General features: G+C 36.0%; 2 protein-coding genes and 1 long non-coding RNA gene across 3 annotated transcripts; 2 read left to right on the top strand and 1 right to left on the bottom strand.

Annotated features, from left to right (window-relative positions):
• The first annotated feature begins 1,276 nt into the window (after window positions 1–1,276).
• LOC141627906 (uncharacterized) lies at window positions 1,277–5,210 on the top strand. The gene is made up of 4 exons (XR_012537082.1): window positions 1,277–1,555; window positions 2,552–2,698; window positions 3,394–3,488; window positions 4,867–5,210. It is a non-coding gene; the product is annotated as an uncharacterized LOC141627906 (long non-coding RNA).
• An 8,692-nt stretch (window positions 5,211–13,902) lies between these two features.
• On the top strand, window positions 13,903–15,039 carry LOC141627402 (F-box/kelch-repeat protein At3g23880-like). Its single transcript, XM_074440688.1, has one exon. The coding sequence runs from the start codon at window positions 13,903–13,905 to the stop codon at window positions 15,037–15,039; it is 1,137 nt and encodes a 378-aa protein (XP_074296789.1).
• A 6,433-nt stretch (window positions 15,040–21,472) lies between these two features.
• On the bottom strand, window positions 21,473–22,660 carry LOC141627391 (putative F-box protein At1g32420). Its single transcript, XM_074440686.1, has one exon. The coding sequence runs from the start codon at window positions 22,658–22,660 to the stop codon at window positions 21,473–21,475; it is 1,188 nt and encodes a 395-aa protein (XP_074296787.1).
• Window positions 22,661–24,023: the final 1,363 nt, after the last annotated feature.

Raw genomic sequence — 24,023 nt, 5'->3', positions numbered from 1 at the left:
AAAAATAGCGAGCTTCTCGCTTAATCCGGACCCAGAACTCGAAGACACTGTCTATTGGAAAGGTACGACTTCAGGGAAATTCTCAATAAAATCGGCATTAGCAATTATAAAAGCCCCTGATTTATTTAATGAACCTGAGTCACCGATGTGGAGGGTCATTTGGCGGCTTCCGGTTCAACAACGAATTAGAATGTTCCTATGGTTAGCGACCCATGGGCGACTCATGCACAATGTTAATCGCGTTCGTCGCGGAATGGGGGATGATTCTATCTGCCCTAGGTGCCACAGTGAAGAGGAAACTTCAGACCATCTCCTCCGCTTGTGCCCTGTGTCACGCAATATTTGGAGCCAAATTAGTAATTTGTCCTCCCACAACTATTTCTATACTTCCTCTTATAATGATTGGCTGGTTCTCAATGCAAGCAATAGTATATCAAATGCGTCGGAGGATTGGTCGATGCGATTTGCTATTACTTGTTGGTGGATTTGGAGATGGCGAAACAATATTGTGTTCGGCCACGATGATGACAACCCCATCGACCCGCAAGCATTCCTTATCCAGCAATTCAATTCGTCCAAATCAGCTTTTGATCGTTTCTCGCTGTTTATCCCTCTGCCCGGTTCAGGTAGACATGAAGTTTTCATTAGGTGGATTCCTCCACCTCATGGTTGGACTTTGCTCAACACCGATGGAGCCTCTAAAGGCAACCCTGGACCGGCAGGTTGTGGGGGTCTTTTACGGGACGAAACAGGTAATTTTATCGATGCCTATTATTTTTCTAGTGGGTATTGCACATCGATGAGAGCTGAGCTATTGGCTCTTGAAGCGGGTTTAGAAAGAGCTCGGAGTTTACATATTGACAAGCTGCTTGTTCATATGGACAATTCCCCATGCATAAAATTGATCCTTGAGGAGCAATTAGTGAGTAATAATCTGCGTTCGATAGTTAAAAAATGCAAGGACCTTATTTCTGACAACAGCTGGAAAGTGGAGCTGAAGCATTGTTATAGAGAGGCTAACAGAGCAGCAGATTGGCTTGCCAATCAAGGAGTAGAATCGAGTACTACTAAGTCTTTTATTCAGGCTCCAACTGGAACTCTCCGTACTATTTTGCGTGAGGACATTCTTGGGGTAGCTATTCCCCGTGTAATAGCTAATTAGTAGTCGGGGCTTGCCCCTCATTTGCACCAAAAAAAAAATCTTCAACTTGAAATCACTACAACAAATCCCTTACATTGATGACGCTTCTGTATAGACGCTTTCATAAAGCGTCGACTGTATAATTAACCCTCCATTTTAATATCTTGATATGACCGCCACTCCCTAGTAAATAAGGCGCAATTTTGAAATTTTCTAATTTTCACCTAATAAGCCTCCACTATCAGTTATTCCCATTCCCGCATACCACTCAATCTATCTAACTTTTCGCATTCTTCAGAAGAAAAACCCTAACCCACTATCCTTATCTAATTCAATCATCATCTTCCGCACTTTCTCGTTCAATCATCAGCAAAGATTGGTACTTCAATTCCGATTCTTCACAAGCAATCATAGGTTCGGTTCTACTTCTCATTGATTTTCCAATTTATGTTTTTACCTAACTACTATTAAAATTACTCGGAAGTTATTGCTAAATCGTAATCGATTTAGTCGAACTATAGGCACGTATGATAATATCGAATCTACAGATACAAAGTCATGATTTTTCTTTAATTTTTCTGCATATTTTTATGTAGACGATTGATTGTAATTCTTCTTTAGCTTGTTAGCAAAGTTTAGATTTAATTATCCATGATTTGTGATTTTGGGCTTGTTTCCTCTACAATTTGCTATGGTTATTATCAAGTTTGGATCCAAAAGAAGGGATTTTGTTATCCTCTGCTTCATGAAGATTGTGATCTTATATTATATTACTAATTATTGTTTCAATTAATATGTAGCTATGTTACTGATTGACTATAACGTATGGGCTTCATGTGTGGGACAATGGAATTAATAGTAGGATATTCTATGAGAATCATTGTGGCATTCCTTTGTGTAACAATGGAATCAATTCAATGACAATCATTTTGTCAATAACTTCAATGTGAATGTGCTAGTATAGCAAACGATAATTATTACAGCTACAACAAGATCTGACTTATCTCCTTGAAAGCGTATTGTTGACTTTTGTCGGGTCAAGATTTTTGATAATGGTTAGTAACTGTGAGAACTGCGCTTGAATCACCATCACTTGGATTAGGTATGCCATGTATGACTCGAGGAGGGTGCTCCAAAAAAAAATAGAAAAAAAAAGCCAAAACTATAAGAGTCTGGAAAGTGATTAGGAGCCCAGTAACAAAGAGGAGCGGTGTAATACAGAGAATTCAAATAACTGAAATGTAGAATTTTATGGTTCAAACATTAGGCGAGTCTCTTGTACAACCTGAAGCAATCATAACTTAATGTATAAGCTTGAACACGATAACATAACAAAAGCTTTAATTATTTTTTAGTTAGTATAATTTGTTTATGACTGAATATGTCCTGATATTTTTGTTATTGTTGTAGGATAATAAAGGTCACTTTGATCAATGATGAGTTATCGAAGCTAAAGAACACGGGTTCAGATGACGATGAAGGAGGATGAAGTGCAAAAAATGATAAAATTAAATACATCAGCAGCTGTATCGTCTTCCCTCATTGTATCCGATTCAGGTGATGAGAGATAGGGACCAATTCGTCCTCCAAATATGCTAACATACGAGATGATTTCTCAATTCTATTTCTATTATTGCTTTTCTGATCAAACACTATCATAATAGCCATTCTTTATATCTGACTATAACATAATGGACATACATATGGACTTTTGCCTTTTGAATGCTGGACTAGACTAAACGAAGTTATTTCAGTTATCCTGATTTGTAACAACATATTATAAGAGAGTTATATACAAGATTTCTATATGTGGTGCATATCCATTTGCTATCATTTTATGCTTTCTTAAGTTAACTATTCAAGTGGGGAGTGTTACTCTTGCATTATTATGTATAACTGCTACTGAAATTGCTCATTTATTTTGACGAGTAATATTCGTTTTCTAGACAGTTCTTTTCTAATGTTTAGCAATGTCTTTGGTCTTTTACGAGTTGTTAAGCTGGCATCGTATGCTATCATATTGTTTCCCAATTCCACAAGTTCTATATACTAGTGTATATCTTTATATTTGAAGATTATGTTAGTTGATGAGTACCTAAAAATTTAGGTATGTAGAACAAATGATCATAGTTCTGATCTAGCTAAATTATTCGCTACTACTCGATTCACTGTTTGATTTATGTTATTCCAGGACTTCCGCTTACGTCTATTCAGATATATTCATGTTAATTATATTTTGTTTGCCATTATAGGTTTCAGATTCGTCGGATGGTCACGATTCAATTGCCAATCAATTCTAATTCTTCGACTCACAAAAACGATACAATCTGCTTATTACATATCATAGGTACGGTTTTCTCATTCATTTTCGATTAGTTGTATGTTGTTGATGTTAATTTTAATTGCTTTAATCGGGTTATGGGCGTGCTTCATAATTTTGATCATCAACAAAGATTATTAAGTTATTGCTTTCGGGACATATTCAGATAGTTCGGTGTTATCTGAATTCGATTTCGTTCTTTATTTAATTTTGAATCTTATTTTTCGTTTGATTTTAAGTTCAATTATCAAATTTAGGGTTTTCGTTTGTAGTTTTAAGATTCAAATTGGAGTTGTTAATTTGAGTTTCTTTTTTAATTATGTTCCCGATTCCATATTTACATGATTTGCTTGGTAATTTTTCTATAAAGTATCGCTCACCAGGAACTAACTAGATAAAATAGACATAAGCTTCAACATCCGCTGGTTCATTGAGTTCGAGTGATCGTAAATGGAGGAGCATAAACATTGAATTCCACCTCTTTCAATTTCGATTTGATTCCTAGCCAATGTCAAAGGGGTTCAATATATATGTGAGTGTGAATGTCGCTTAAATCTGTGGAATTCACCCTACTCATTACTCATTGCCGACCCAAATAACCTGTTTGCCAATCCTAATCATACCTACCTTGCCCCCTTGTTTGAGATTCGAATATTACACCTGCTGGACCATTGCTAGAAAGCTCTGAATACTGTTTATAAACATGTTGTCCCTTAAATGCCCTCCCTCCTACATCACTTGTTTATCAGTTTTCCCTCTTTTTTGTTGCTGCATTCTCTGATATAGCAATTCATGTCTTGCTTGTGCTCCTGGCTTTCTTTAGCCAAGTTCCCCAATTTTACTGACCAGCTCCTTGATGAGTCCGTGTCAGTTATGCTAGTTATGCTGCATTATGACTGGTTGTGAATTGTCATATTGTGATTATCCGGTTTCTGAGTCGAATAGGATATGTTTTGTTAGAGGGGAAATTTTTGATTGACTTTGAGGATTGCCAACTTTGTTGAGATACTATGAGAGTAGTGACGTCGATAGTGCTTTATTTGTTAATGGTCGGGCAGTTATTGAGGGTCACCACTAGGCATGGCATTGAATCAGTTTTAGATTTGGCTTAAAATTATCCAAGACTATTCTTGACTCGTTCGGATGATTGATTCAGATCCAAAAATAGATTCGTATTTCCCTTCAAGTTGATATGGTTTCAGTTTGCTATCAGCCTCATCCCTAGTCTTTATTATTGTCTAGTGGGTTATTTTGGTTGAAGAAAAGGTAGATTCTGAGGTCACTCAATAATATGACCGATACAACATAAAATTTTGAAACATTTTTGTGATATATAAAGTGCCGTTAGTGTATTTGTACTAATCAAACATATTCATATAAATTATATTTTGTTTGCGCATTATAGGTTTCAGATTAATCAGATGGTGATGATGCGCCGTCATATGTTGATTGAAGATGCGCCGTCATATGTTGATTGAAGTCCCTTTGACATTGCGCCTACATAATTGAAGCCCCTACCACATTCAAACTACGCAATGTCTTTGTCTAGCTAGTTACGTAGCATTTTTTACGTTTTTTTGGACAACTTTATGTTGGATTTTACTATCTTCCGGATCCCTTTTGATATTTTTGATTTTGTCGTACTATAAAGTACGTACTAGTTTATATTTAGTTAAATTGTCAATGCTAGCTAGCTATTGTATTTGTGACGGAGACGATATATGTATCATAACGTATGATTATTTATAAAAGTACATGGGTACGTTATTAATTATATATATTGCATTTTTTTTTATGATTTAGTAATAGCTAGTAGTACTATACTATTTATAGGTCTATTAAATTAATCTCTACGATTTTATCAGAAATCAAAAAGCCGAAATTATACCGTGACAAGAAGTGTCAATATATAAATAGTTGACGCCTAATTCCGTCTCATCGAGTGACACATAAAACCATCAATAGTTGCTGAAGACGCTTAAAAGCGTCAAATTTGTCGACAATTAAAAGCGTCAATAGTCCATGTAGACGTTTAAAAGCGTCAAATTTGTTGACAAAACAAAACGTCAATAGCCACCGAAGACGCTTAAAAGCGTCAATTTTGTTGACAATTAAAAGCGTCAATAGTCCATGAAGGCGCTTAAAAGCGTCATATTTGGTGACCAAAAAAAGCATCAAAAAATAGTGACGGCCCAAAAATTGACGCTTCTTAAAAGCGTCGATAAACAAAAAACTGACGCTTTAAAGCGTCGAAAAACTCTTGAAAAAGCGTCATAAATGCACGGGTTGTGTAGTAGTGAATGAATTAATTTTAATTTCTGACAAAAATCATACAGGTATAAGAACATTCATTTGCAATGTTGTTTTCATTTTGATTACAACCGAGTCTTTTATGCGATAATCTTTTGCAGGATTGTACGCTGAAGATGATGAAAATTTACAACCCAAACGTCACTTCGTCATTGTGTTCCAAGTTGTTTTTGCGTTGCTCGATCTTGTCATACGGATGATGAATTATACTCCTAGCTATGGACTATATTTCCTAAGTTGTCAGATTAGTATTGAATGGTTTATCGTTTTACTAGAATTTGAACTTATGTTTATGAGTATTTTTGGATGAATCAGAATAGTTGAGTAACTGATGTTGAGATTGCCTTCACAGTTTTGTATTATCAAAGATGCATACAGTCGTGGAGCGAGGGGGAGTTAGCAAGGGCGCTCGCCCCGATGGCTTCTGAAAATTTCAAAGCTTTAGTTTAAATTTTAAATTTTTTCGGATTTTACCTTTTACTATTACCTCTTCGCCCTCGCCAACACAAGTATTTGTGTTGGAAGTTAATCCAAACCTATGTGAACACCATATTGAGAATTATGTTAGGGAGTAAAACCAAGCCTAAAATGAGAATTATTTTTATTCTCAACGTCATATTCGGAAATCACTCATTAATTTCACAATAATCAATACAATAACTGCATGTACTCCCTCCCTCCTTCTCGATTATTTGTTTACCTATTCCATATTACGGTATCTTATTCATTAGTTGGCCTTCACAAATAATTTACACCGAGAGTATAAAATCATCCATACCAACACTTTTTTTGAGTGATGATGCATGTTACCCTTTCGTTATAATTTACAATGGCTATAGCCTATAAGCAAGACTAATTGTCTTACAATTTTTTTGAAATATAATTTGATCATTTAGATAACCTATTGTTCACTTCTCATGCAAATAATATCTACAAATGGCCTCGTTGTCTCTCTTTAGTCTTTGGACCAAAATCAAAGATGAACAAATGAGCAGGATGGAGAGGAAGTAAGTGATTAGTTTATGAGAATTGCATAATTCATAAATGACAATTTATACAAGAAAGATTAACAAATCTACCCTAGTAATACATGAAGTTAGTTGGGACCGTAAACCTGACCCGGTGCGTTTTTCCCAGAGTCAAGACTCAAAAATCTCAAACCTGAAATAATCCTTTAATTTCGGGTCAAGACTCAATCCAAAATGGTCGACCAGTTGGGTCTAAGGTAAATTAATTTTTTTATTAAAATATTAATATTTATATAATATTTTTGAAATAATAATTAAAAAGATACTCCTTCTGTCCCGGTCATTTGTTGTCTTTTTCCATATTGGGGTGTCTCACTCGTTTGTTGTCCTTTCTATTTTAAAAATATAATTATTTTAATACTGGTATTATTCCGATTACGGTAATATTACCGTAATATTCTCCTAACATCCCTCCTCAAACCCATGATAATTTTTCGAAATTTTCATGGGTTTGCAAAATAAAGAAAAGAAGGGAATCCATTTTCTTCGGCATTCGATCTAGCTTCACCGCCACAACGGCCAACGCCACTCGATCCTCTTTAACATGTTAAGAATAATTCAAAGGAAATGAGAACGTCGTTTTTTTCGAATTCGTTGGAATGTCGTTGTCAAGAACGTCGCAGTTTTTCGAACCTGACCCAAATCATCAGTCATTCTTTTCGAACTTTTCAAAATTCTATAAGACACAACTAGGGATGGCTATGGACCGGATCTGGATAGGGTCCGATAGGATCCAGATCCAAATCCGCCACACCAACATTGGATCCATATCCGCGCGACCCATATCCGGCGGATCCAAATTTTCCAGATCCATATTCAGATCCATTTTCAAATAAGTGGATCCATATCCAACCCATATCCATGGGGTTTGAAAAATTAGGATCCATATCCTACCCATCAAGGTCCAGATCCGCGGATCTGGATAGGATCCAGGATCCGTTGCCATCTCTAACTTACAACTTGTGTACTGTGTTTGTGTAATGTTAATAGGGATGACAATGGACCGGATCTGGGTAGTGTCCGATAGGATCCAGATCCATATCTGCCACACCAACGTTGGATCCATATCCGACGGATCCAAATTTTCCAGATCCATATCCAGATCCATTTTCAAATAAGTGGATCCATATCCAACCCATATCCACGGGGTCCGAAAAATTAGGATCCATATCCTACCCATCAGGGTCCGGATCCGCGGATCTCGATAAGGTCCAGGATCCGTTACCATCTCTAGACACAACCTAAACGAGAACGTCGCATCTTTTCGAACTCGTTAAGGTTTTTATGACCCATCAAAATATCAAACGATGATCAATATTTTCGAATTCGTTTAATTTGCATTGTCAAGAACGTCGCAATTTTTCGAACCTGACAAATTAAATTCATTCGGTGGACAACGTATTTGGAGAATCTCCAATAAAACAGTAGTTCTGATCATTACAATAGCACCATATCTACCTTAAATCTTCTAATATTACCAACTTAATATACTTTCCATAATACTAATATATTATTACGATGTCGGTATATTAACATATACCGTAATATTCTAACATCGATCCTCTAACATCCCCCTCAAACCCATGGTAATTTGTCAAAATTTCCATGGGTTTGCCAAATAAGGAAAGTAGAAAAATCCGATTCTTCAACCTTCAACCTTCGATCTTCGGGGTACGGGAACGTCGTCGTTTTTTTGGACCCGTCGAAATATCAGACGATCAATATTTTCGAATTCGTATAAATTTCATGGTCAAGAACGCCGCAATTTTTCGAACTTGACTTCGTTAAAAAAACGGAAAAGTATCCGTCATATCGAATCGATGGAGAACTTGTTTGTACTCCCAATAAAGGAATTGAACTTACAAAGACCATGTAAATGTTATTGATCAATAAAAGGAGCATACATACAGAATTCAAAAGGACGTAAGATTTTTTTTTTTTTTAGATCGTGAATGTGAATATTTTCAACCAAATCCCGCCGGTGGGTTAATAATTTACCATACCCACCGGCAGGCAGCGGAAATTTGTAGATTTAGGTCTCAAGAGCGTGAGGCTCTGATACCATAATAGAATTGGAGAGAGAGGAAAGCATAAAGGAAATCGTGGTATTATTGATAATCGTTCGTTCGTATCTCGAATGATTACATTGGCTCTGTTATGAAATATTATTATATGGATGTCCATATCTTAGAATATTTCTAGAATATATTATCTTATGGAAACTATGCCCTCATTGTATGTGTATATATATACCCTCTCATAATGAAATAAGATACAGTTCCGTCTCTCCCATATTCTCTACCTTCTTTCTACAATTCTCTCCTCCTTATTTCACAACACGTTATCAGCACGACTCTCTAACCATCCTCATTATTATTTCTTTATCGAGACTCTAATCATCCTTATTATTATTTCTACGTCGGATACAATCTACTACGTACTTATTATTATATTTCGTAAAGTCAGATCTGATAATCAGGAGGTTCATATCAGATCTTATTATATTATTTAGCTGATTCAGGTATGTTTTTTTTTTATATAACTTATAGTATATGTGGAGTAATTTTAAACGAATTACATTGCTTTATGATGTTTGACCCATGAAATTGATAAACTACTCTAACTAATTGAGCAAATATTAGATTTCAATTGAATCAGGTACACTATCATATCATATCCATGTTATATGTGATTTTATGACTACGTGAATTATTGACATGATATTCGTACTAAACTGCTTCAACATAGAATTAGCTTTAACAATTTCTTCTTCTTAAAACGTATAATTGCACTAGATTGTAGAATACACGATAATTATTTCGCTGCATATGGGCATATACACGATAATTATTTCATTGCATTCATTGAGTGATTTTTGTAAAAAAAAATTTTTTTTTTTTTAAAAAAAAAAAAAAAAAAAAGTTTTGGAAAAAGGACATACCATAAAATCTTGACCTAAAAGCCCAAAAGATTTATTATAAAGATGAGAAATATGTCCATATTATAACTTTGGCCTGAAGTTCAAAGTTTTTAAAGGTGTGTAATAATTTAACACCGTCTCATCAGTACAATATATTCATATTGTATAAGTGTAAGTGGCCAGAAGTCCACATCTATGAGTATATAAATCGCTGTTCAATTTAAAGCGGTCTTTATGAAAGGCAAATTTATTTGCGAATTGATTCTTGTTCACCTGAAGTTGAACAGTATAATGAGATATGAAATGTGATCCATTCCTTGAAATGAATGTGACATCTCATAAAGACTCTGCCGGTGACAGAGATCGAGAATATGGCGTTATGATAAGCCTAATGTTGCGGCCTAAATTGAGCCTAATAATGTGGCATTTGATGAGCCAAGTAAAGAAGCCTTAATTGAGCTTAATATGTGGCCTTATTGAGCCAAAATTTGTTCATTGAAAGAAATGACAATATCTCGTAAAAGAAAATATTTCATGAAAAGTATTATAAAACTCATATATGCTAAAAGTTCTATATAAGTAAAAAGAAAAAATATGATAAATTCTTTTCATTCTACCATAAACATGTCACGTATATTCAGGTAATTTTTGTATTTTGCTAGTGGAACCCAATTGCTCGTAAAGGTAAATCAGGTATTTTATTACTAGGCTTCCTAATATGCTTATGATAGTTATATTATTATTAAGATGGTTTTACATCCTTCGTTAACGAAAAGAATGCAAGGTAAGAATATTTGTTTCTTAATATTTTGGTCCTCATAAACAAGACGTTGAACCCACTCAAGTTGAAAAGAAGTAGATAATATTACAGACGAGATTGCTTGTGTGTTAGTATATGAATATGTCTCTATTCGCATGGTTTGTGTCGCACATTAATGTCGTATTATTATTATTATCTTATTATTAGCGTTGATTTTACCTTATGTTCCATTATTGTATATCTATTCATCTATTACCTATTTCGGACTAGAAGTTCCATAAATAGAAGTTGTATACCAGAAGTATACAAGATTATAGTCATGTTCTCTGAAGGAACATTGACGAGTTTTGCCTACTTAAACGAGACACATGTTTTGTCTTATGTCACATCATTTATCTGGCCGGATAGATTATGAAAGATTGCCTGGATTGTGGGCAACTAAGAAAGTTGACATGAAATTATTCAGATGTGACATAGTGAGGCCATCCGGGTTCTTATTATACCCGTTTTGATAAACCTGAAGTTTATCCTAAGGAAAATATAAGTGCTGAAACTCTCTCGTGTAAATTTATTAAGGGCAAGACATTACACGAAGACTGAGTATATTTGATATTGGAGATCACAGTTTGATTATTATATGGAATCGTTAGTCTCCAAATTGGGCATTGTGATTCAGCACATTTAAAATCCGACTGCATTATATGTTACTCCCCAAAAGATTTTGTTAATGTATAAAAATGCCATATAAATTCTCATCGGCGATATGAGAAATTAAGATCTAAGGTGATTATGGTTTTTACCACCTTAGGGGGAGAATGATAAGGAAAAGTTGGTAAAAACAAACAAGTATATTATCCCCAGCTGGACCTGAAGTTCAGTGATTTGTTTTCAATATGAAATACATCAAGTAGAGGTTCATGAATATAGAAATGATGGCAATCATTTGCTTATGAAGATGTATTATGATACCACTTTTATCACCTTATCAAAATGTGATAGTTACATTAAAATCTATGACTTAATTATAGACAGTTTAGCCCTATATGTGGTATAGCGAGCTATACATTAGTCATAGAAAATATATGTAATGAAAAATCAGATTCTTGCCAAATTGAACAATAAAGCACACGTGAAATATAGTGTGAGAGTCATATCGGTTCAATATTTCTAGTAATAAGAAAATGGCAAATTTGGGCAGTTGGTACTCCTATAGAGTAAAGAAATTTGGATGTACTGAAAGTGACATAAATATCTGAATGATAATAGATGGCCTATATAGAAAAGGAATGGTACCAAATATATTCAGATATCATTGATCAGTACTGACAATATCACGAGATATTGAAATTATATCGATATGTTTAAGGAACCGATATGCATTTGCGCGCGAAAATTAATGGACTAGAAAATGAGGATCTTATATTTAAGTCCATTTTAATTGTCGACATATAATCTATGATTATGAATGAGCTCATGGACTCGAAGTCCATTCATTGACCTGAAGTCAATTCAGATTATGGTTATTGGAAAGGAAACTGTACAGTTTGCATTTTGAGTCATCATCATGTGCATTTTAGTTAATAAGTTTATCATGTGCATCTTAGTGTTATTATATATACATTATACATTATTGCATTGTTTTATTGTTGTTTAGATTTAGTTACGTATCATACGCATGCACATAATTAATTATATTGTTATAGTTTGATAAATGTTTAAAAGGAGAAATATATTTTACAGCCTCTTATAAATGATCATCAATTGTTAATGGTTGATCAATTGAGTTATTGAAAGCTCTTGATGAAATATATAAACCTCTACAATACGATTGAAAGATATCGTGATTAGTTCTATAATGGAACATCAAAACTCCTATAGAGTTTATTTGAAATTGTTATTGTCTCAACCTGAAGTTTGAGCATATGAGAATAATGATAATGATGTAAATGAGCTTCATGCTAAATATGTGTAATTAGTTTGTGGTCCAGAAGTACCATAACGATTGGAAAATAATGTAGTCAAAATCTACAATGAGAATCTCAATCCATACATATGTGGTTTAGCAAAGAAAATAGCTCAAAGAAATTGGATGATGTATTCAATAATTATCGGATTGATTCTCCTTAATACAAGGAATTAAGGAATGATGGCTACACTCTTTTTCCCTTCGACTAGGTTTTTTTTGTCCCAATGGGTTTTTCCTAGCAAGGTTTTTAACGAGGTAGCACAATAAGCGCATTGATACGCTATGATTATTAAGATGAGTTATTCTTAACATATAATGTTATGTCATCTATGAAAAAGTTCCCTATCACTATTGTGGAAATACTATTTGAAATAAGATCCAAGAGTCATCACAAATGACTACTCCCAGATTGTGAGAATTAAACAAATATGAAGATTGAAATTATCAAGGATTTGGAGATATCAAGTTTATCAACTACAATGGATTTTATTCAACGTTCGAGAAGTTACGTCAAAGCATGGTTCATTTCAAGATTTATCAAGTTATGTAATCATCAGGGGGAGTTGACACGCGCTGTACTCTTTTTCCTTATCCATGGTTTTGTCCCACTGGGTTTTCCATGGAAAGGTTTTAACGAGGCAGCTATTATTATGCGTGTTTGAAGATTATTGTACTCTTTTCCTTTTTAGTATTTTTTCCCACAGGGTTTTTCTAGTAAGGTTTTTAACGAGACATCTTCTTCAGTAATGGACATCCAAGGGGGAGTGTTATGAAATATTATTATATGGATGTCCATATCTTAGAATATTTCTAGAATATATTATCTTATGGAAACTATGCCCTCATTGTATGTGTATATATATACCCTCTCATAATGAAATAAGATACAGTTCCGTCTCTCCCATATTCTCTACCTTCTTTCTACAATTCTCTCCTCCTTATTTCACAACAGGCTCGACATTTATAGTACTCCCGAGATTTAAATCGTATCAACTAATATCGCAATATAATATAATTATTCTAATACTGATATTATTCCGATTACGGTAATATTACCGTAATATTCTCCTAACAACTTCATTTAATAATAAGGAAAAAAACTGTGACAAATAACTTATTTGAGAATTTGTGAATTTACCTTGTCAAACTGTCTTATTTGAGGATTTGTGAATATGAGATGGTAGGAATTCATTACTCAATCTAAACAATTCATGTCCAACTATCAACCTGCCTCACACATAGATTATTGAAACGTCCATATAGTACTTGGAAATGTTGATACGAAGTTATTTCACATTTATTGGAAATTACAATTTGACTACGTACATACATGATTGTTTAATGCACCAAATCCTTAATCTTCTATCTTAAATACTCTATTGTGCTCAATGCTCAATTGTTCATTGTTTAAGCATACATGATTGTCTTGACATTTCACTACTAACCACAAAATAAAAATGTCGGATGTAAATCCATGTTTCTCAGAAGACATATGGTTCGAAATCCTTAAAAATCTTCCTGTGAAAACCTTAGGCAAATGTCGTTGTGTATGCAAATCATGGCATTCCCTCATTGTCTCCCCTTCTTTTATGTCTGCACACTTTAAGCATTACACCCAAAACATCGCCAATTCCGTAATTTTCTACAAAAAGAGTTCGGGAAGCCGATACTGTAAGCCGTTTGTTCAGTTCTGTGATTCGGCTCTGTTAGGGGAAAATTGTAGCCTCCACACTTCGAATTACCCTGTCTTGGTTTGCGATTATATGCGGCGTTGCTTCCAACTCATTGGCTCTGTCTATGGTTTGTTGTGTCTCTTTGACGATATTTATATTCGTCCCTATATTTTCATCCTTATATGGAATCCCGTACTTCAACAATGCATCAAACTTCCCATTACCACATTTATGGACAGAACATCTACGCTGGGGTTCGGCTATGATTGTCGAAAGAATGATCATCGGGTGGTCCGAATTTGTTTTTCAGCTAATGAAGCTCCAGTGGTTGAGGTCTTCTCAGTTCAGGAGCAAACACGGAGAATTATTTCCGCTGATTATTTGGTTAATAACTCTATTACTAATATATCTTCCACGAATTGTTTTGTCAATGGGGTTATTCACTGGTTTATTTGGGATTCTAAAAACTGGCCTTTCCGTGCCAAAACATTGCTTATGTTTGATGTCTCAGACGAGAAGTTTGAAATGATGGAGTTGCCTGGAAACATTACGAACATGGGGGAAACTAGAAATTGCAAAAATTTTGGTATATTTGAGTACCAAGGTATGTTATCATTGTCGCTATACGATCCTGATATTTCAAGTCGATGTCAAATCTGGGTGCAACGAGAATACAATGATGCGAGTTCATGGTACAAAATCTTGGATGTTACATCGTTACATAATTTTTCTCTTACGGTCCCAGTACAGTATTTGGGTAAAAATGGCGAGTTACTCGGGTCTACCATTAGGTATCGTGACGACGAGCTTATGTACTATGATACGAGGACTGCTGATATTAAGGACCTTGGTTTTCATACAAATTATTGGACTAGTTTTAGTGCTTATTCTGAAAGTCTTGTCTTTCTCGACCAAAACTGATTCCCGATTATATTGATGACTCTATGCTGAACTCGAATGGTACATTTAAGCAATTTTAAGTTGTTCTTTCTATCTATTAAGCTGATCACTGCTAATGAACTTGAAACGTTCATCTCAAAACAAGCCAAAAATTAGTTTACCTCATAAGTCAGAATGCTGTATGTTACTTCTTCTTATTTATTTGAGGTTTTTGTTATGCTCTTCATTTAATTATTTTGAATATCGTTTTTCGTCTATTTATTTAATTATTTTGTCATTCTTCTTTATTAATCTGATTTCTTGTTAGCATATGTCCAGATAAGCCAACGTTTTTGGTGTTCGCTCTTTGTAAACTTTATTATGTGTGAGTTCTATTGTGGTGCTATCTAACTGTTGGGATATCCATGCCTTTTATGACTAAATACTACTCGGTATGTAAAACATTTATCACCGGGAGCGGACTATGATCTTATTTATCCTACGGAGTAATTAGATACATTCGTGATTCATATAACGATCCTAATTGAGACCGATAATTTGAAGAAACACGAAACGGATAACATCAGACTACCATGAATTTTTTTTGCATTACGTATTAATTTCTCGATCAAAATCATTCCTGTTAAGTGTTAACTGTCTACCTTCCTCGCTCATAGATTAACGAAAAGCCCATATAATACGTACATGGAAAATTGGAAATGTTGATACATGCTTGTTTAATGCACCAAATCTTTCATCTTCCAACTTAAATACTCTGATTGATGTGCTCAGTATATCTATATTACATTTCAGTACTACTATTTACTAAAAAAAATGTCAGATATAAATCCATGTATCTCTGAAGACATATGGTTCGAAATCTTCAAACAACTTCCTGTAAAAACATTAGGCAAATGTCGTTGTGTCTCCAAATCATGGCATTCAGTCATTGTTTCCGCGTCTTTTATGGCTGCACACCTTAAGCATTACACCCGAAACGACACAAATTCTTTGATTCTCTACAAAGAATCAGACGAGCAGTATATTCTCTTTCGAGATTTAGCTCAGTTAAAAAAAGGGAATAAACTTCACACCTCAGATTTCCCTTTCGTTGTACCTGTTCATAATTTGACGTTCTGCTTCAAGTTCGTGGGGTCTGTTAATGGTTTGTTGTGCGTCTCTGATTCTAGGTATCTTAGCCCGACAGACCGTATCTTGTTATGGAATCCCTTAATTCAGAAATCCATTAAAATTTCTAAGTCCACATTTACTGGCGAAAAATCTGTGGTGGGGTTCGGCTATGATTATCGGAGGAATGATCATCGGGTGGTCAAAATTAGTTATTGGGGAATCAATGTGCCGTTGGTAGAGGTTTACTCGGTTCAGGATCGAACATGGAGGACTATTTCCTCCAAGTATTTGGTTGATAACTTGATTAATAATGTCTCCTCTTTACACTGCTTTTGTAATGGAATCATTCATTGGCTTATTACTCAAGAGGCCAAAATCAATTCTTCTCTCGGGAAATGGTTGCTTTTGTTTGATGTCGCGGAAGAAACATTTGCGAAGATGGAATTACCAGAAGAAATTGTAAAGATTCGCTCATCACGGGGTGAGTTTGGTATATTCGAGTATCAAGGTAAGTTATCGGTGTCCATCTCCGACCACATGGTCATGGACGAAGGCGATATTTCAGCCGATTGTCAAATCTGGGTGAAACAAGAATATAATGTAGGGAGTTCATGGTGCAAAATCTTAAATGTTGGATTGCTATTTGACTTTTACCATGACGGTCCGGTGCAATACTTAGGAGCGAACGAGGAATTACTCGGGTTTGGTACGGAAAGCATTGGAGAGCTGGTGTCCTATAATCCTAAGACTAATGAATTAAAAGAACTTGGTCTTAAGATGTGGGGATCTAACAAATTCAGTGCTTATTCGGAGAGTCTTGCATTGCTCGATCAAGAGATTGACGATCTCACTGCTGATGAACTTAAAAGGTATATATACTAATATACCCCGTATCTAATACGACATACACAAAAATGTTTTCGCTTAGCGGATGAAATTTTGGAAAGCTAATGTGATATTATCGCACATCTTTTTGTTTATGCTAATTTTGTTGATTTTCCGATGTTTGTCATACATTTGATTTTGATTTTGGTTTTGGTTTTGGTTTTATTATGCAGGACAATGAAATCTTCTTTGGCGACTTTATTTGGATGGAATTCATGAAGGATTGATAATGTAATGTAGAGCGATGCTAATATTCGATTTATTTTGTTCTTTTTAGTTATTTGATTTCTTGTTAGGATATGTCGAGATAGTCCAACACTTGTACGGACTAATGTAATGTGGATCAATGCTAATATTCGATTTATTTTGTTGTTCATTTTAATTACTCCGTATTTTATTTGATCTTGTTAGGATATGTCGAGATATCTTGTTGGGATATGTCAGATAAGCCAACACTTGTAAGGACTAATAGAGTAGTCCATGCCTTTTATGATGCAATACTAAGTAAAACTTGTCAACAGGATCGGACTATGATCTTATATACCTTAGTTACATGCATTCGATCCGCAATAATAATAGTTCATGTAACGGTCATAGATGAGACTAACAATTTGAAGAGGTACACCGTTACATGGTATTCCGATATCCGGGTAAGTTTGATACGAGTTGATCTAATCAACATCAACTCAGTATGATATCGAGCTCAGAATGAATCAAAATCGGCAAGGAAAATTGAGCTCGAGCTCAAGCTCAGGGCTCGGTTCAATATTTAGTTATTCTTATGTCGCTTCGTTATGTTCCAAATGGCCGGTTTAGGAATTATTCAATTACTGTATTTTCTACTGTTAATGTTAAGTGTTCTTTTTGAATGAATCATAACTGTTAATGTTAAAATTACGTATTGAACATTGTTCAACGGTTTTATTTAAGTACTTGTGAAAATTAGAGGTAATTTGTCGATCAAGACCATTCATATCCATTCATAGAGTAACGAAACGTCCATTTACTACTTGGAAAATGTTGATACAAAATTATGTTTTTCTGTACAATTATTGGGAACCAAAATGCCCTGCATACAGGTTGAACGATACAACCACAGTCCACATATACATATGCTTGTTTAATGCAATAGGGTTGTTAGGATTACTTATTCTCGGGTTGATCACGAGGTCAACAAGTTGGTTGAGGTTTATACGATTTGGGATCGGATATGGAGGAATATCCCCTCGGATTATTATTTAGGTGATAACTCGATTTCTATGGTCTCCTCTTCACACTGCTTTATAAACGGTGTCGTTTATTGGCTCACTTTGGAAAAGTATGTTATGGATAATTCCTCATTTGGAAAATGGATTGTTTCATTCGATATAGTCGAAGAAACTTTTGAAAAGATAGAGTTGCCAAACAAGATTGTAAATTCATGGATAGGGGAAGTCGGTATTCTTGAGTATAAAACTAAGTTATCATTGTCGCATTGCGAGTATCAATGCGACATGGACGTCATGGTCATTGGTGCGATAGTTCATATTTGGGTTAAAAAGAAAAGTCTTGGTGTTTGATATTGAATATGGCAATTAATGATTATATTCACATGGGTCCAATTGATTACTTGGGGAGGAATGGTGAGCTATTTGGGTTTGGTAGGGGAACTGGTAAAATGTTGATTTTGTGTGACATTTTGATGACGAAGTCGAGACTATGTTTTACACTTGGTATCCGTCTTTTTGTAATAAAAGAGTTTCTTGAACTCGGTCTTCATCAAGATGCATCTACAAAGTTTGCTGCGTTTACTGAGAGTCTCGTATTTGCTTGACGACCAAAACACCCATGTTTGATCCGTATATCCATTAAACTTGAAATCAGGAAATGAATCGATCAATTTTCTACAATGATTTTGTTTCGTTTGTTTAGAGTTTTTGATTCAACGTGAAGTTGTATTCTGTCCAATGTTGCTTGTTACGTTCTACTTTCTTTTTTAACGAAACAAATTTGCAGGGCCGTTAATAAATCTGAGCGATTGCCCGTTGAATAAATCTGAGCGATCGTCAATCTGGAATCCCAAATTATAAGAAAAACAAGATGACACCGTCGCTTTTCAAGTAATACTTGTATAGACATATTTTGGGGGCCAAACTATTGTGCTCTGATTTTTGGAACTTGTTAGTGTTTTTTATCAAAAGACATTTAAGTGAATTCGGGTTTTCGAGTCAAAATCGGGTTGAGCTCGTGATGGATATAATGTGAGTCGGGAATACGGAGTGTATGGTCATATAATCGTATATTGAGTTCATGTATATGTAATGGATAAGGCAATGATAAGTAAATTTATCATGTTCGGTAAAGTATATACGAGATATATGGCATCAGTTATTGGGGTTATGTGGTCGGAGATATATATTAATATCAATACTTAGCGAAATTCTTACATGGAAATTTGTGTCTCGACCAAGAAAGCCATGACCCCGTTCGGGGTTATGTGGTCGGAGATATTTATCATTCCTCTCTTTCCTTTCGCAAGCGACACAAAGACTAACCTCAAGAGTCAAACATATTGAAGGGTTACATTTGGGCTTGTCTTCTTTTGGGCTCGTCTTATGATATACGGAGTAACTATATAAGAGGGTGCTATAAGAGACTTGCTGGCCTAAGAAAGGCGTCTATGTAGTTGACTTACCACTAAATACGACGATATCCTTGTACCCATGTTTTTTCTAGCCATTTAGGCTGTTTAGACCTTACGAGTTCATCGGCAGCAAGATCATCAATCTTTTGGTCGAGCAATGCAACAATATCCGAAAAAAACACTAAACTTGGTTGATCTACTAATTCGAAGAACAAGTTCCTTAATTTGCTTAGTCTTAGGATTATAGGTCTATAGGACACCAGCGGGGCTGGCTCTTCGCTTATTATCTTAGTAAACCCGACATGATATTCCTTGAATATTTCGAATCGTATGTCTTAAGACACACATGGATTTAGTATTTACGTCCGACATTTTTAGTAGATAGTACTAAGATGTGAGATAGATCAATTAAGTGAGCAACATGAGAATATTTAGGGTGTGTTTGGATTAAGTGATTTGGAGGGAAAAGAAAGGGAGGGAGAGTAGGGGATTTAAAATCCCTTGTTTGGATAGCAAATAAGGGTGGAGGGAAATGGAGGGGGTGAGATTTGGAGGGATCCATTTACCCTCCTCTAAGGCAAATCAAAATCTCTCCACAATAGGCAAGATTTGGAAGAAAATGGTATCCAAACACCCACATCCCATGTGCCCTCCCTTTCTCTTCCCTCGTTCCCCCTCCTCTCCCTTTTCCTCCACTTTTACTATCCAAACACACCGGGTGATTTACGTCTGACATTTTTGGTAGATAGTAGTGATTCTAGTGAAATATAATTCAAATAAAATCGAACACGTCAGAGTATTTAAGGTAGTAGAAGGATCGTTTGAAGTGCAGGACATTTTGGTTCCCAATAAATCTGTATCAATATTTCCAAGAAATATGTGGCCTTTCCGTTACTCTATGAGCAGGGGAGGTTGAGACATTGAACATGAAAGGTTATTAGAAAAATTACTCCCTCCGTAATTTCTGTTAAATTATGTAATCTAGAAAAATCTAGAAAAATCTAGAGGAAGGAAGGTAAAAATATGGCCATTGTAACCGACATAGATGGCCTATAAATAGGCTTGACGTACTGCAATTTGCAACAAGAAACAAATAAAAAAATCAATAAATAACAAATCGTTTAATTATATGTTACTTACATATGCTATATGCTGTCGATTTGTTGGTTACACTCAATTTGGTCAGATGGAATCGTCTCTCGTCAAGGCTCAAGATCCTACGAATCTCTTGTGAAAAGCTGTTTGCAGCGATATAATAGAGGACGTGCTTTGGAGCAATTCAAGTTTACAAATTTTTTTTTGAACGAGATTTTATTTTATTTGGTTCTAGTCGAGTTGTATCCGGTCAAATTTGATAATGAATTGATTCTTTTTTTAAAAAAAAACAATCAACTCTTCCTCGTTCAAATACCTTGCTCACACTAACATACAACATAAAACTAACAATTTCTTTAGTTATACGCCTTAGTAGCGTATTTATCACATGTGATGTTATCGTTAAATGAGCTGTATGTAATACAGTGGAGACGTAATGTGTCATATACGAAATAACAGAGTTATAGAGTTACAGGAGATCAATTGGCTCATTGCACGTATAAGTGGACATTGGTACTAACTCAGCGTAAAGTAGTGCAAAAACACAATGAAAATATGAAATGTGAAGGCGATTTCAACACCAGATACGAAATAACTTGAATTCTAATTCTAGTACAATGATAAACGATTCAATTACAATACGAGACTCTCAGTAAACGCAGCAAACTTAGTAATCATTCGAGATCTGTATCGTAAATGTGGAACAAACATTAAATTATCTACCGATGAGGGGATGAGAGATTAATTAGCTAGAAGGTACCATCTGAGTTGAGCATAGTCATCAGTATAATCGGAAATCTGTTGGTCGAGAAAGACGAGACTTTCAGAATAAGCACTTAACCTCGTCGTATATTGAGTAATTCGAAAACCAAGCTCCTTAAGATGACCATTATTCGTCATATCCAAGTACATAGCCCCATCACTGAATTTCTTGGTTAACTCGATTAGCTCGCCATTCTTATCCTTATAATGCAATGGGAGTGTATGAGAAAGACCAAGTAACGGCATAACATCCAAGATTTTCAACCATGAAGTCGCATCATTGTATTCTCGCTTCACCCAGATTTGACATCGAATTTTCCAGTAGTGGAGTAGATCGCAATGCGAGACTGATAGCATACCTTGGTGCTCAAAGATACTGAAACTCTCAACTTTCTCCATGATTGTAATAGCTTCAGGCAACTCCATCGTCTCAAACTTATCGTCAGAGACGTTAAACAGAAGCAATGCTTTGGGACGGAATTTAATGTCCCAAAAAAACCAATGAATAAACCCATTGACAAAACAATTCGCGGAAGTAAGATAGCCATGACTAATAATAGAGTTATCAACCAAATAATCAGCAGAAATAATTCTCCGTGTTCGCTCCTGAACTGAGAAAACCTCAACCAATGGAGTTTCTGTACTTGAAAAATATATTACGACCACCCGATGATCGCTCTTTCGACAATCATAGCCGAATCCCACCACAGATACTGTGTCCCTAATTGTTGTCCTAGGAAGTGTGATGCATTTTTCAAGTATGGGATTCCAAATAAGGATGGGAGTAGAGCGGCCGAGATTATCATTGTTAAAAAGGCACAACAAACCATAGACAAAGCAGAATTGGTGGAAGTAAGGCCATGTATAATCGCAAATCGAATTCTGCTCCTTTAACTTATCCGAATCACGGAATTGAACACAATGCTCGTTATATGTATATCCGTTTTCCGATTTCTTTTTGTAGAGTATTAAGGAATTGGCGTTGTTTTGGGTGTAATGCTTGAGATGTGCAGACATAAAAGTAGGCGAGACTATAAGGGAGCGCCATGATTTGCAGACACAACGACATTTGCCTAGGGTTTTCACAGGAAGATTCTTAAGGATTTCGAACCATATGTCTTGAGACAAATAAGGGTTTACATCTGACAAAGGAGCGTCCTCTACCATATTCTTCATGCTTGACTTGATTCCAAATTGCATATGATTTTTATTTATTATGAAACATATTTGGGGAGAAATTCATAAAGAGAATTGTTGATCGTCGCCGTTGATTACTTCACCAAATCGGTTGAAGCTGTAGCAGTACCGGCGAAGACCACAGCGGCCGTAAGAAAGGTAATCTGGGAGAATGTCATAACTCGTTTTGGGTTACCCCAAGTCATGGTATTTGACCACGGCCGAGAGTTTTGGAGTGACACAATAATGAGCTGGTTGGAAGAACTTGGTATCAAATTTGCATACTCCTCCGTCTGCCACCCACAGAGCAACGGACAGGCGGAGGCAGCCAATAAAACAATCCTCAACGGTTTGAAGAAGACAGTTGAAGACCTTAAGGGAAGATGGGCCGATGAACTACCCGGCATCCTGTGGTCCCTTAGAACCACGGAGAAAGAAGCAACGGGGTACAGTCCTTTCCACTTAGTCTACGGATCTAAAGCAGTCCTGCCAATTGAAGCAACGGTGCCGACATACAGAACGCGAACCTTTGACCCAGCCGAAAATGAGGAAGGCTTGAAAGCCTCCCTAGACCTGGTCGAAGAAAGCCGAGATACAGCACGCCTCAACTTGGCAGTATACCAAAACCGGATGAGAAGAGCCTACAACCGAAGAGTCCACAAAAGGGACTTAAAAGTAGGGGATCTGGTCCTAAGAAAGTCGGCCGCCACCAACAAAGGAAACATTCATGGTAAATTGACGGCCAACTGGGAGGGTCCCTACAAAGTGGTTGAAGAGATGAGGCCGGGTACTTACCGGCTGACGGACATGGAGGGTGTGCCTTTGATGAGCCATTGGAACACCGACAATCTCAGGAAATACTTTGTATAGCGGCGGAGGTGTCCAAAACAATTGTTGGCGCCCCAACGCGTGTTTATATCTAATGAAGAATCAGCCAAGTTTTCCATAAAAGTATTTATCCCCTCCGTAGTCATATCGAGGTAGATGCCGACGGTTTCCGCCAGGCAGTCACCCCAAGAAGAAGAAACGTATACTCAGTACAGTTGAGACGCAAATCTAGCCGCATCGGCCAACCAAAGGCCCGGCAGAGGAAGCGATCAATATGTCTACAGATACGAACGCTGTCGAGCCGTAACCCCGATTGCCTCGGCCAAAACCGGGAGTGACGGGGACACAAAGACCGATACGCTAGAAGAAACATATACTCAGTACAGTTGAGACGCAAATCTAGCCGCATCGGCCAACCAAAGGCCCGGCAGAGGAAGCGACCAATATGCCAACATGTTGCTGCTCTCCACCGGTAGTTGGCCCCCGAACAGCTAAAGCTATCCGAGATGCCGGGTGAGTCTGGTAA

This window comes from Silene latifolia, chromosome 2, assembly GCF_048544455.1.
Source record: "Silene latifolia isolate original U9 population chromosome 2, ASM4854445v1, whole genome shotgun sequence".
NCBI classification, from domain to species: Eukaryota; Viridiplantae; Streptophyta; class Magnoliopsida; order Caryophyllales; family Caryophyllaceae; genus Silene; species Silene latifolia.
Note: the sequence above shows the minus strand (reverse complement) of the source record. Positions and strands in the feature narration are given on the sequence as shown.